Below are 12,914 nucleotides of genomic sequence, written 5' to 3'. Positions count from 1 at the left end.
GCAGTGTGTGAGCATGGACGTGTCCCGACTGGAAGAGGGCTTGGAAATGGGATGGAGAGAGCTGGCGCTGGGCGTGGCCGCTGCGTCAGGGAGTGTACGGGGCTCCAGGCCCACCTCCACCAAAGCGGTGCTGTGTGATCTCAAGCAAGTCTCTTCACGTCTCTGGGTCTTAGTTCCCATATCTACAGAGTGGGAGTTAGAATCCCAGCCTAGCTGAGGGAACAGAGAGTCAAATGAGAAAGCTAACAGAGTCCATCTGCTAAGGGATCACTTTAGTTCCTGGAGGTGGGGAAACTGAGGCCCAGAGAAGGCAGGGGGCTTCGTCAGATGTCACCCAGGGTGGCTTGTGGTGGAGTGTGATTGGAACCCAGGACTCCTGCTCCTAGTTCACAGTATGTTTGCCCAGGGCTGATGAATGAGTGGTGGGATGGGGGTGAGTCTGTCTGTCTGTCTGTCTTGCTGTTTCTCTCTCTGGACCAGAGAGCAAGATGCTGGGTAAAAGGGAGAGGCTGAAAAAGGGAGGAAGGCCCTGGCCCACGCCAAGATTGAGATTAAAAAAAAAATACAAACCCCCCCCATCCCCCTCCCCGCCCCTGAAGTCCTGCAGTCCCACTGTCCAGGGCCAAGAGCGAGTCCAATCCAAGCGCAAGTCCACTCCTTGGGCTGCAGTGTGCCCGCGCGCCGGCAGGGGGCGCGCCTGCGCGTCGCCGCCGGGCCGGCGGCGGCCGCGGGGTACCCCAGCCCGCGCCGGCCGGGGTGCTGGGTGCGGGGCCGGAGCTACCCGGACCTGCGGGACACAAGAGGCGGGTTAGGGGGTTCGGATAAGTGCCGTCCGGCTGCACCCCCGCCCCCCGGCCCCACCCAGCCGGGACCCACGTGTACAGAGGCTGCAGTTGTAAATGCGACGTCTTCTGGGGCGCCTGGTATCCGTAGGAGTCAAAGCCACCGATGAAGTCAACTGCGGGGGGGGGGGGGGGGGGGGTTGAGTTAGGAGAGGGGGGACTGCGTCTTGAGGGAGTGGAGGAGGGCGCAGGGGGGTGGGCTGGGGGGGATCCCATCCCCAGGACAGGATGGAGGGCTGGCAATGCCCACCCCATCCACCCACCCTCCCGCCAAGCCCTGTCCGAGGTGCTGACATGCAGGCCGTGTTGGGGGGCGAGGAGGGGGGGGTCCTCACACCCCTAGGGGCTATACTCACAGCTGTCCTCCTCCTCCAGGAAGACCTTGCTCACGTAGCAGGCGAACACGAAGCCGAAGAGCTGGGTGCAGAGATGACACATCAGTTTTGTTTTGTTTCTCCTTCACAAAACATTGTCTAGCCAAATGGGGTGGGGAGGAGGCTTAAAGTTCAACACACTCCAGGTAAGAGTCAAAAATATAGCTGGATGCTGGTGGCTCACGTCTGTAATCCTAGGTACTCAGGAGGCTCAGATCTGAGGATCATGATTCTAAGCCAGACCCAGCAGACTTATTTCCAATTAAACACTCAAAAACCATTAGTAGAACTGTGGCTCAAAGTGCAGGGTGCTAGCCTTGAGTGAAAACAGCTCAGGCCCAGCACCGAGGCCCCAAGTTCAAGCCCTATGACTGACAAAAGGAAAACAAAACAGAAAAAGGCTTAGAGAGAAAGTGACTTACCCAAGGGCCCAGGGGTGTTCTAGGTATTTAAACAGGATAGACTCATGATCTGATGTTCATCCTCTTCATGAACTTCTCTTCCCCACACAGACAAGATTGGGTGAAGGGAGGTAACATGAGATAAGGAAATAGATCCAGGCAGAGGTACAGACAGCTGGAAGACTTAGGGCCCGATCTTTTTTTAAATATTTTTTTAAAGGGTGATACTGGGGTTTACACTCAGGGCCTGGGCTCTGTCTCTCAGCTTTTGCACTCAAGGCTGCTTCCTTTCCATCTTTTTGGTGATCAGAGATAAGAGTGTCACAGACTTTCCTGCCTAGGCTAACTGTGACCTTCAGATCTCAGCCTCCTAGGGAGCTAGGATTACAGGTCTGAGCCACTGGCGCTAGCTCTTAACTAGGGATAAAGAAAAGGGCTAGGGTAGGTAGTTGGAGAGCAGATCTTACCGCCAGGAAGATCTGCAGGGCACTGCTAAGGGCTTCTATGTAGGGATAGTCAAGCAGGCAGCCAGAGACGGAGATGACGTGGTGGTCCTCCAGGGCAAGGCGGGAGTTCAAAACAGGAGTCACCAGACAGCCGGGCCCATTCTCCATCCACCAGGAGCGGTGCAGGGATGTATTGAAGGTCATGATGAAGTCCCTGTCCTGGGAGCAGAGGGCCTGGGATACTGAGCAAGGCAGGGGAGGGACCGGGAGATCCCTTCCCAGACCCTACTTCACATCTGGACAGGCTGCAGCTGCAGCCTCCCCTCTGGCTTGCTTTGTGAAGGGAACAGAGGAAGACTAAACCTGCATGTTCACATTTGGCCAGCAGGTGGCACTGGGTGGTCGTGTTTCTATCACTGAGATGGAAAGGGGTTGGAGCTGAACACACAAGAGCCTTTGAATTTCACAGAGGTCGGGACAATGTGGGAAGTCTCAATTCTCCAGCCACGGGTGATATTCAGTAGAGACCCCTTCCCAACCAACGTGGTCTCCTCTATTCTCCCTAGGTGTGAGCCTGGGCACCTCCTCCCTCTGAAGGTCTGTGGTCTCAGGAGAAGTGGATGGTCTAGGTCCTCAGCCTCTCATCCAGAGTGAGCAGCCCAGGAATTGGCATCTGGGCTCTCCTCAGACAGACCGAGATTTGCTAATGGACTGGGGGCATGGTTCACGTGGTAGAGTGTCTGCCTAGCCAGCAGGAGGCAAGCTGATCAGGTGAAGCACTTGGATGTGTGATAGTTTTGTCTCTGTGGTGACTGCAGGCAGTAGCATTCCTGCCTCCACTGTTTAGAGGAGGAAACTGAAGCTCAGAAGACACGATTTTTATTTTTATTTTTTGGTCTTTTTGCCCAGGTTGACACTGCTGGGAAAAGTTAAGAGCTAGGATTGGAACTGAGCAGGGTCAAATCACAAAGCCAAGGCTCCTGTTCACAGATTTGGCTTCCTTTATTTCTGAGAATAGAAGTCCTATCTCTGGGCTTGCTCTTCTTCGAGCCAGATAATCTCCCATTTCAAGAGCTCTTTGTGTGACCTGGGCCACTCAGTTTCCCTTGAACCCACACAAGTCTCTCTCCCTTCTGAGGAAGAGTGAGCAGCATGGGACCCAAGGGAGCATTTTCCCCAACTTGCTCCAAACACCCAACTACGATTCACAGGGTCTAAGAGCAGGTTTCCTGGCCAGCACAAGCTGCTGCTTTTTCACTGAGCTTGGGATCCACCGGGCTCCCCAGCTGCCTCTTCACACGGACCACTCCTCATCTGTTCCGTTATTGTTTATGAGAAGGGTAGGGCTTGGAAATAGAAGTGGAGGGCACGGATTATTCGGATGTGTAGAGGAAGGGGGAAATCTCTTCAAAGAGATGATCTTCCAAGAACTAGAGGCTCTGCTGTCGGGATGGGAAAGGTCTGGGTGCACCCTAAGGCACAGCCAGGCCTGAGGCTTACCTGAGACAGCTGTCCAACCTCCAGGTAGAAACAGATGATGAACGCATTCCAGCCAACCCAGAGCACCAGCCAGGCTGCGTACTGGGGAAAGCAGAGGGGAGTTCAGGGTGGGGGCTGGGGTGGGGTGAGGAGGGGACGAGTCAATGGAGATAGAGCTCAAGGGCAGTAGGGCTCAGCAGGGAAAAGAAGGATGATACTTCAGAGAGCATGTTCAGGTGTACAAGTGCTAGCCACATCCTATAGGGCAGACATTGATGTCCAGACATCACTAATCTAAGGCTGAGAGGAGATCGAAGCATCAGGAGATCACACAGCTAGGGAGAAGGAAGACTGGCCCTGGAATCCATGTATTCTTCACTCTGCTGAGAACAACATCCACTGGACTAACTGGCAATCTCTAGTACATACTGGAGTCACTCTGGGAATAGTGGTGGTACCTGGAGTCCCAGCAACTCTAGAGGCTGAGGCAGGAGGATCACTTGAGTATCAGAGCCCGTGGTCAGCCAGGACAGTACTGTGAGACCATGTCTTGTTTAGAAGTAAAGACAGATTCCTGAATGATACCTCCAAACTTGTGGAGACTTTGGGATTTTTTGTTGTTGTTGGTTGTGGGGCTTGAACTCTGGGCCTGGGCACTGTCCCTCAGCTCTTCAGCTCAAGGCCAGCGCTCTATCACTTGAGCCACAGCGCCACTTCCAGTTTTCTGGTGATGGATTGGAGATTAAGAGTTTCACAGACTTTCCTGTCCATGCTGGCTTTGAACTGTGATCCTCAGATTCACCTCCTGAGTAGCTAGGATTACAGGCATGAGCTACCAGTACCCAGCTGGGATCATTATTATCATTGTTATTATTTTTTGAGGCGGTGTCTCACTAAAGCCGACCTCAAACTCAATCCTGTGTCAGCTTTCTGAGTGTTGGGATTATAGCTACACCCAGGATACCTCTGCTTTTCCTAGCTTGTGTGGCCTCAGGAAGGCTGATCCTCAGCTCCTCAGCTGGAAAACACAGATGGAGGACCAGTCTCCTCCCAGACTCTCCCTCCCCGAGCTATGGCAACGATGAGACAAGAGCTCCTGAAAGTCTGAGGCTGTGCCACCACACAAATCTTGTTTATGCTTGTATTATTTCCCTAAGAAATTCTTTTTTGTTTTTGAAAAATGTACTCTTTACTGACTTATGTAATGTGACCAGCCTCTGCACATCACCTTTATAATAACAATAAAGAATTATTTTATTTTGTCGGTCGTGGGGCTTGAACTCTGGGCCTGAGCGCTGTCCCTCAGCTCTTCAGCTCAAGGCGAGCACTCTACCACTTGGGCCACAGCACCACTTCTGGTTTTCTGGTGTTTTATTGGAGATAAGAGTCTCATGGTCTTTCCTGCCCTGGCTGGCTTTGAACCGTGATCCTCAGATCTCAGCCTCCTGAGTAGCTAAGATTACAGGCGTGAGCCACTGGCACCCGGCAAGAATATTTAAAAATTTTCTCTTTTGAGTTTTGTTTTTTTTTTCCCTCAGGAAAATTCTTTATGGAAAACACCAGCGTGTTCTCTGAGATTCGGGCACTAGTGGTCCCAGCTGGGCCATGGGAGTGGGGAGAAATTCTGTGGGCCGGGCAAGGGGGACTAGGGACAGGGGTGGAGAGAGGCAGCTTGGGATTGGGTAGAAAAGCCATACCAGGATGAGGTACCGGGAGCGGTACTGCACGGTGCCGAAGATGCCCAGGATGACCGCCATGATGTGCAGGAAGTTGGCCAGGATGGGGGCCCACTGGTAGCCCAGGAAGTCAAAGATCTGCCTCTGCAGTGCAGCCACCTGTGGAGAGACCAGCTGAGTCGGCTGCACCTCCCTGACCCTGGGGAGCAGGTGACCCAGTTACCATGGTGATGAGACCCAAGACTCTCAGTACCAAGGGGATGCTGGGAGGTAGAGCAAGTCAATGGGCGAGGGTCGGGGGGGCCCCCAAGTTAGATTGGTCATTACTTTGAGGAAAAGCAGGAGCCAAGGTTCAGAATATCTTCCTTCTTGCTCAGGAGACCCTCCCCACAAGCCACTGGAGCGCCTATCCCTTCCCCTCCTTCAGAAGCTGGGAGACTCAGGGTAGCCTGACCCCGCCAGCAGGTGAACTCCAGCCAGAATCCCTGCAGAACTCCAGCAAGGATCCCTGGCTGGAGGCCGTCCTGGTCTATGGGATCTCTGGGCCATAGAGAAAGGATGGTTTTCATTCCCCTTCCCTAGACCAACGCGAAACGAGTCTCATGCGCTTCCGCTTCCTGCTTCTGGGCCTAGAGGTGGTCTGCTGCACACTAATGTTGTACTGGGTCCATCACCTGCTCTGCTCAAATGGGACTTCAGAAAATGAACACAAGTCGGGTGTGAATGGTGCGGCTGCACTGGAGTTTACCCACTGCTGTCATCCTAACAGAGACCACTGCGTGAAGAGGCCAGAGCTGACCGTCCAGACACACACGGAAGAGAAGCAATGATTGAGCCAGTCAATCATCAGACATGTGATTCAGGCCAGCCTAGATCATTCTTGGGCTTGCCAACCCACCAGCTGACCAAAGATGCTAGGCCCAGATCAGAGCCATTTCACTCACCCACAAAATCCTGAGCTATTTTAAGTCACAATTTGGGATGATTTGTTATGCAGCAAAAGCTAACTGATACATGAAGGGCTCAATCACCACTCTCTTCCCAGCAGGTCTCGGTTTAATCTCATCTGACAAGCTTAAGAATTAAGGTGCAGAGGATAACTATTGTGTTTAACTGTCTGCTATCTCTTTCTCAAATGAATCTGTCTGCTTTGGAGAGCCACCTCCCACCACATGTGCTTGTGGCTTTAGGAAAGGCTGATTCTATTCCTAATTTTAGGACAGAGCAGCTTAACCTAGGCATAGCCAAATAATCAATGACCGAGAGATGGAGCCAGGTGCTCACACTGGTAATCCTAGCTACTCAGGAAGCTGAGATCTGAGAACTGCAGTCTGAAGTCAGCCCAGGCAGAAATGTCTGTGAGACTCTTATCTCCAATTAGCCAGAAGTGGAGGTGTGGCTCAAGTGGTAGCAAAAAAGCAAAAGGGGTATGCCCTGCCCCTGAGTTCAAGCCTTAGTACCAGCACAAATAATGGGAGACAAAGAGATGGTACTTGGTGCCAGTGGCTCATGTCTGTAATCCTAGCTCCTTGGGAAGCTGAAATTTGGAGGACCATAATTCAATGCTAGCCCCAGTAGAAGTCCATCAGACCCCAATTGAGAAATAAGCAGCAAAATGCTAGGCTGGATGTATAGCTCAAGTGGTCGAGGGCCAGCCAAGCCATCAAGATAAGCAAGTGCAAGGACTGAGTTTAAACTCTAGTAATGGGGGTGGAGGGAGAGACATAGAGACGGGGGTCAGGAATGCGCATGCGCCTGTACCTGCTCCTGAGGACCACTGGGTATCTGTGGAGACAACAGAGACACAGCTGCTCTGTCTCTGCCAGGGTATTGAATGGAGCTGTGTGGCTACCTCTGTTTGCCCCCTTGGGAGACAGGGCTGTCTCAGGAGGAGAATGGTTGCAGGTCTAGGATCTAGCCGTTCCTAAAACATTCTCCCTCCCTCCACTTTTTTTTTTTTTGTACTGATACTGAGGCTTGAATTTACATCCTTGCACTCTCTTTTTCGCTCAAGGCTTGTGCTCTACCACTTGAGCCACAGACCCACTTCCGGCTTTTTGGTGGCTAACTGGAGATCAGAGTCTCACAGACTTTTTTTTTTTTTTTTTTTTGGTCCAGTCGTGGGGCCTGAACTCTGAGCCTGGGCGCTGTCCCTCAGCTCTTCAGCTCAAGGCTAGCGCTCTACCACTTGAGCCACAGCACCACTTCCGGCTTTTTTCTTTTTGCTTATGTGGTGCTGAGGAATCGAACCCAGGGCCTCAGGCATGCAAGGCAAGTGCTCTACCACTGAGCCACCTTCCCAGCCCAGTCTCGCAGACTTTTGTGTCCAGGCTGGCTTCGAACCTCAGATCTCAGCTTTCTGAGTAGCTAGGATGACAGGCATCCGTCACCAGCACAGATCCCCCTCCCTGTACCTCTGAAATCTGTGCCTTGCAACCAAATAAAGCAGAGGGGAGAGAGGTGCTGGCTGGGGAGCGGAGGGGAAGAGGCCTGGTCAAGTGAGGAGTGCTCAGAAGCCTTTTCCTGGCAAGGAGGCGGGAGGAGGAGGACCGGATGCCACCACGCAGATGGCGAAGCTTGGGCAGAGACCAAGGAAGCTGCAGGCTTGAGCAAGGGAGAGAGCGGAGTCTGGCAGCGCCTGGTCCAACCCTGGCCTCTTCCCATCTGGCTTGCCGCTGGTTGGTGGTTCTCCTGGCAGGGCTCTTTCCGAGTTCATCTCTTTCTGGCTGTTCCTTGGCATAGGCCAGGACTGGGATTTATCTCATCTTGAGACTCAAGAGGCTCGAAGTGACGTGGCCAAGGTTGCCCAGCAGGATGGTGGCAGAATAGGCCTTTCTCTGCCACCTGTGTGTCATCAACGCCCCAGTGTATCTAGAGACACAGGTTGGGTGGAGCGTCTGTCTCTGCTCAGCAGCTTTGGCAGGTCACCATGACCGTGGTGTCTCAGGCTCCTGACCCACGCATAGCAACCAGGGCACCAGGTATCCACAGATAGCCAACCCTGTGTGTGTGTGTGTGTGTGTGTGTGTGCTGGGACTTAGCTCGGGGCCTTGCCCTCTTGTGGATTACAGGAATGAGCCACCAGCACCTGGCAGATAATCCAGCTTTGACTTCGCATGGTCTGTGACCTGTGGACAATCCGCTGCCCCAAGGTGTGCCCAGGGCACAATGCCACAGTGTCTCTGTCGTGTTCCCCTCTGCTCTCTCATTTTCCTCCCTTCACCCGGACTCTACCTAGCTTGGTGGTTTGGGTGCACCGGGTGCTTACACGTCATCTGGTGCCTGGTCCTAGGGAAGAAGGTCCTCATCAGAGGATGGGGGATGGGCAGGCTGTGGCAGAGCTGTGCTCGAGCATGGTGTGGCTGAGGAGACGCCCTGCCCAAATACATCCAAGTGATCTTACCCCATCCCCACCTGACCCACGAGATCAAAGCCCCTCTGTTCCTGCCACCTCACTAAGAACATCAACATCGGGGGACAGTTTTAAAAAATAATAAAGCAGCACAGCTGCTTTGGAGTTACCCAGATTCGGGTTCCAAGTCTAGCTGTGTTGTATAATTCAGGGCAAGTTCACTTTCCCACTCTGAATAGATAAGCCCTCCCCAGAGAAGGTGTTGTGAGGACATGGAGATATCACAAACCGACAGACAATTAGACGTGATAAACAGTGGCTAATTAATAGACGACCTCACAGTCTAAGCTTCTTAGTTTGGCACTAAGGTCTGAGAGGATCCGGCTCAATCCATCATTACCTCAGTCCCTGCCTCCAAGAGTCTTACACAACAGCTCAAATCCCCTCTTTCGCTCCTTTCTTTTTGTTCTATCTACCTCCTTGGTCTAAGTGCAGCTCCACTCCCTCCATGGTGTGTGCTTGGGTCCTTCAAGACCCACCAGGAGCTCCTGTCCCTGAACATGGCCACTGGCTGGCCCTGACCCTCACAGCCATCCGCCCGTCTCCCCATTCACGCCCAACCTTTCCTTCCTTCCTGACATCTATTCACCATCCACCTGACACATGACACCCTCTGACCTCCAAATCTCACTGTTTACATATTCACAGAATGGTTCATCTATATGGGGTTCTGTACTGGCCCTGGGAGTAAGTTGGGGTCCCTTTTGGGGTCACCATCCTAGTAGGGGTGGTAGATAGGAGATCCATAAAACCCAGTGTATTCAGCACCATAAACAGGACCAGGTGATACAGACTTAAAGATACCTTCCCTATTTTTATTTTTTTGTTGGTCATGAGGCTTGAACTCAGAGCCTGGGCACTGTCCCTGCCTGAGTTTTTTTTGTTCAAGGACAGCACTCTATCACTTAGAGCCACAACGCCACTTCCAACTTCCTTGGTGGTTAGTTGGAGATAAAAGTCTCACAGATTTTCCTGCTTGGGCTGGCTTCAAACCGTGATCCTCAGATCTCAGCCTCCCAAAGAGTTAGGTGATGCATACCTATAATCCTAGCACTTGGGAAGTAGAAAAGGAGAATGAAAAGCCTGAGCTATTCCAGGCATTAGCGGCTCATGCTTGTAATCCTAGCTAGATCTTGGATTTCAAGAGGCTGAAATGTAAAGATCAAAGTTGGAGTCCAGCCTGAACAGACAAATCTGAGAGACTCTTATCTCCAATTAACCCCCAGCAGATTATCATCTCAATGGCACTGTTAGCAGTGTTGGAGAACCCAGGGCCTCTTGAAGGTGAAGTGAGTGCTCTTCCAATGAGCTACACCCAGGCCTTCACGTTACTGTTTCAGTGGAAAACCACGTCGAATGCTCAGAGCTCTGCTTGTGCCGGGTGACAGCCGCTGGTTGGCAGCGATGGAAGAAGGCCGGCCCCTTGCCCACCGGGGTGCAGCAGCTCAGAAGCAGGCCTGGTGACTGTCAGCCTCCGCTCCTTTCTTATACCTTACAAGCCAGCAGCACCCCCGGCCCCTGCCCTGCCTGTCCTTCTCCCCTCATGCTCCTCAGGCCTGAGCTTGGGGTGGTGCCCGCCCCCCCCCCCATGCTGCATCCAGGCCACATAACCCTGTGGCCCTGAGCTTCAGCACCTGTGGCTCCCTGGCTCCTTCCACGGCTGACCACATCAGCCACTGGGCTCCGGTGTTGCCCCAGCTCTAAAAACACACTTGACCTTCCAGCCTACTCTGGCACCTGGATGATTGTGTCACATGCCTTCCCATGACCTTCCTTAGCCCCACCCACAGCCCTGCCTCTGGCCCCAACTTACCTCCCAAGGCCCTCAGGACGCTGGTCCAGTTTCATCCCACAGTCCCAGCGCCTCAGCCTTGCCCTGGGCCCACAGCACCTCCTCCGCGCTCTCCACACCTGATCAGACCCCATGGGCTCACAAGAGCTGCACAGCGGCGCTAGAGTCGCTCTGGGACAGCATGAGTGCGCTGCAGAGTGCTACTGACCTCTGAGGCTCCATCCTTGCTCCCTCCCCTCTTCTTCCTGTCCTCTCCACTCCTGAACGCTCACTTTGTCACTGAAAAACCACCCTGCCTTGCTCATGTAGCTAGCTCTAGACTGTACATGGCGCCCCTCTGCCACCACCATGCCCACTTTCTGCTCAGCCAAGGAAACCTGTGGCCTCAGTGTCACCAAATCCAGCAGACACATTCTGTGCTCAGCGTCTTGGTCTTTCTTTCTTTCTTTTGGGTGAGTCATGGGGCTTGAACTCTGGGCCAGGGTGCTGTCCCTCAGTTCTTCAGCTCAAGGCTAGCGTTCTACCACTTGAGCCACAGTGCCACTTCCGGTTTCCTGGTGGTTCATTGGAGATAAGAGTCTCATTGGGACTTTTCTGCCTGGGCTGGCTTTGAACCGTGATCCTCAGATCTCAGCCTCCTAGGATTACAGGCGTGAGCCACCAGTGCCTGGCTTTCCTGGTCCTTCTTGACTGCAGATGCCTCCTCCCGCCCATGGCGCCCTTCTCTGGTTTTTATCCAGAGAGCCTGGATTGGAACCCTGGTGCCACTGGACATGGCACAAACTTGGGCAAGTCACTAAATCCCCCAGGCCTCAGTTTCTTTGCCAACATAATGGGTGTGATTTGGCCATAGGGCTGGGCATAACAAGAATCAGAATTGTTTAAAATTGTATTCCTCAGCAGAATTCCCTACCTCCCCCAGCTCCAGATTTTACTTTTTCCATGGCTCTGATCTTTAGCTAAAGTCCACACCTTCCTACAGCCTGGATGGCAAGGCTCCCTGGGGGCAGAGATTCCTGCTTCTCACCCACTGAGCTCTTCCCAGTATGCGGAACACAGGTTCTAAAAACTATACCTCCTTCTCTCCTCTCCAGCCACCACCCTGGATCTGGTGCCAGCTCATCTTCTTACAGTCCGGGCCCTGAATAGCCAAGAGCTCAGGCCCATACCTCACCCCACTTCCTGCTCGCAGGAAATGCAGGTCCCCTAAAAGCCAGGAATGGCCCACCCAGGGCAGCCCTTTTACAATTCACAATTCACTGGTGGCTCAGGGCGGACTTTCCATCTCTTTGCCGCAGTGCTGGGAAAGGAACCCAAGGGCTTGAGCATCCAGGCACTGAGCTATGCATACCCAGTTGTTTTGTTATTGCTGAGACAAGAACTTGCAAGCCGATGGCTGACGCTTGTCATCCTAGCTACTCAGGAGATCTAAGGATTGAGGTTTGAAGTCAGGCAGGACAGGAGAGTCTGTGAGATTCTTATCTCCAATTAAGTGTCATCAAAAGCTGAAGTGGAGCTGTGGCTCCAGTGGTAGAGTGCTAGCCTTGAGCAAAATAGCTCAGGGATAGTACTCCAACTCTGAGTTCAAGCCCCAGAATCAACACAAATACACACAAAGAACTCACTATGTGGCCCTAGCTTGGCAATCCAGCCTGAGTGCTTGCAATCCACAGGCGTGTACCATTACACCTAGTATGTACACACAGTGACCTTAACATGCCCAAATGGGGCCTTTTACCAGCATTCTGAGCTCTTATATCATCCACTCACGTGACCAGCTTCAGGGTTAGATCCTCAACCTCATCTCCCTCCTCCCAGTGGCCAGGTATCATGAACTTCTGCACAAAAGTCCCATGGGGCCACTTTTCTCCCATGTTTCCCCTCACCTGGCAATACCAACTCCCCTCCCCTAGCCTTCTCAGACTATCAGTGCCCGCCCCCCCCCCCCCTCCGGTGCAGCCTAAAGCCCCAGACTCCTCTGCTGCCCCTCCCCCGCTCAGCTCCCAGCCCCCACCCCTGATTATTTATTTATCGGGTAGTTGCCAGCGGAGGGGGATGCAGTTGCCATGGGAACCTTCAGCCCCGAGTCAGGGCTGCCTCTGTTCTCAGTAGGATGTGCTTGTCTAGACGCCAACCCCAGGAGCCTAACCCCAGGTGGGGGGTGAGGATGAATTATGCAGATGGGACCCACCTCAGCCCCAGGAAGCTGGTGAGGGGCGAGGGCAGGGAGGGGGCCGGGCTCAAGGCCACCGAGCCCATCAGAAGCCTCTGGCACCCAAGCCCTCCACAGCCAATTCTGCAAGTCAACTGCTTCCTGGGCCAATTTTCTAGCTCTGTCTCTGTAAGTCTTAGACACAGTCTAAGTCTGGTCATCTGGGGAAAGACAGAGAGGTGCCCAGAAGTTTCTGGAGGGAGGCTTAGTCCAACCCAGGTCTGGGTCTTAATGATTTTGGTTGGCTGAGGCAGGGGTGGGGGTGGGGTGGGGCCCCACA

At 53.2% G+C, this 12,914-nt stretch overlaps 1 protein-coding gene across 1 annotated transcript in view; it reads right to left on the bottom strand.

Moving 5' to 3' along the window:
- Positions 1–765: 765 nt before the first annotated feature.
- The window catches only part of Nkain1 (sodium/potassium transporting ATPase interacting 1), a 40,014-nt gene continuing 27,865 nt past the window's right edge, over positions 766–12,914 (bottom strand). Inside the window, exons 2-7 of the mRNA XM_042695738.1 lie at positions 5,240–5,377; positions 3,564–3,644; positions 2,085–2,282; positions 1,199–1,259; positions 877–958; positions 766–787 (exon numbers count right to left, since the gene is read on the bottom strand). Coding sequence (XP_042551672.1) covers positions 778–787; positions 877–958; positions 1,199–1,259; positions 2,085–2,282; positions 3,564–3,644; positions 5,240–5,377 — 570 coding nt within the window. The 3' untranslated portion in view covers positions 766–777. The remainder of the gene's footprint in view (positions 788–876; positions 959–1,198; positions 1,260–2,084; positions 2,283–3,563; positions 3,645–5,239; positions 5,378–12,914) is intronic.

The sequence above is a fragment of the Dipodomys spectabilis genome, unplaced genomic scaffold (genome assembly GCF_019054845.1).
Source record: "Dipodomys spectabilis isolate Male_0828 unplaced genomic scaffold, ASM1905484v1 ptg000188l, whole genome shotgun sequence".
NCBI classification, from domain to species: domain Eukaryota; kingdom Metazoa; phylum Chordata; class Mammalia; order Rodentia; family Heteromyidae; genus Dipodomys; species Dipodomys spectabilis.
Note: the sequence above shows the minus strand (reverse complement) of the source record. Positions and strands in the feature narration are given on the sequence as shown.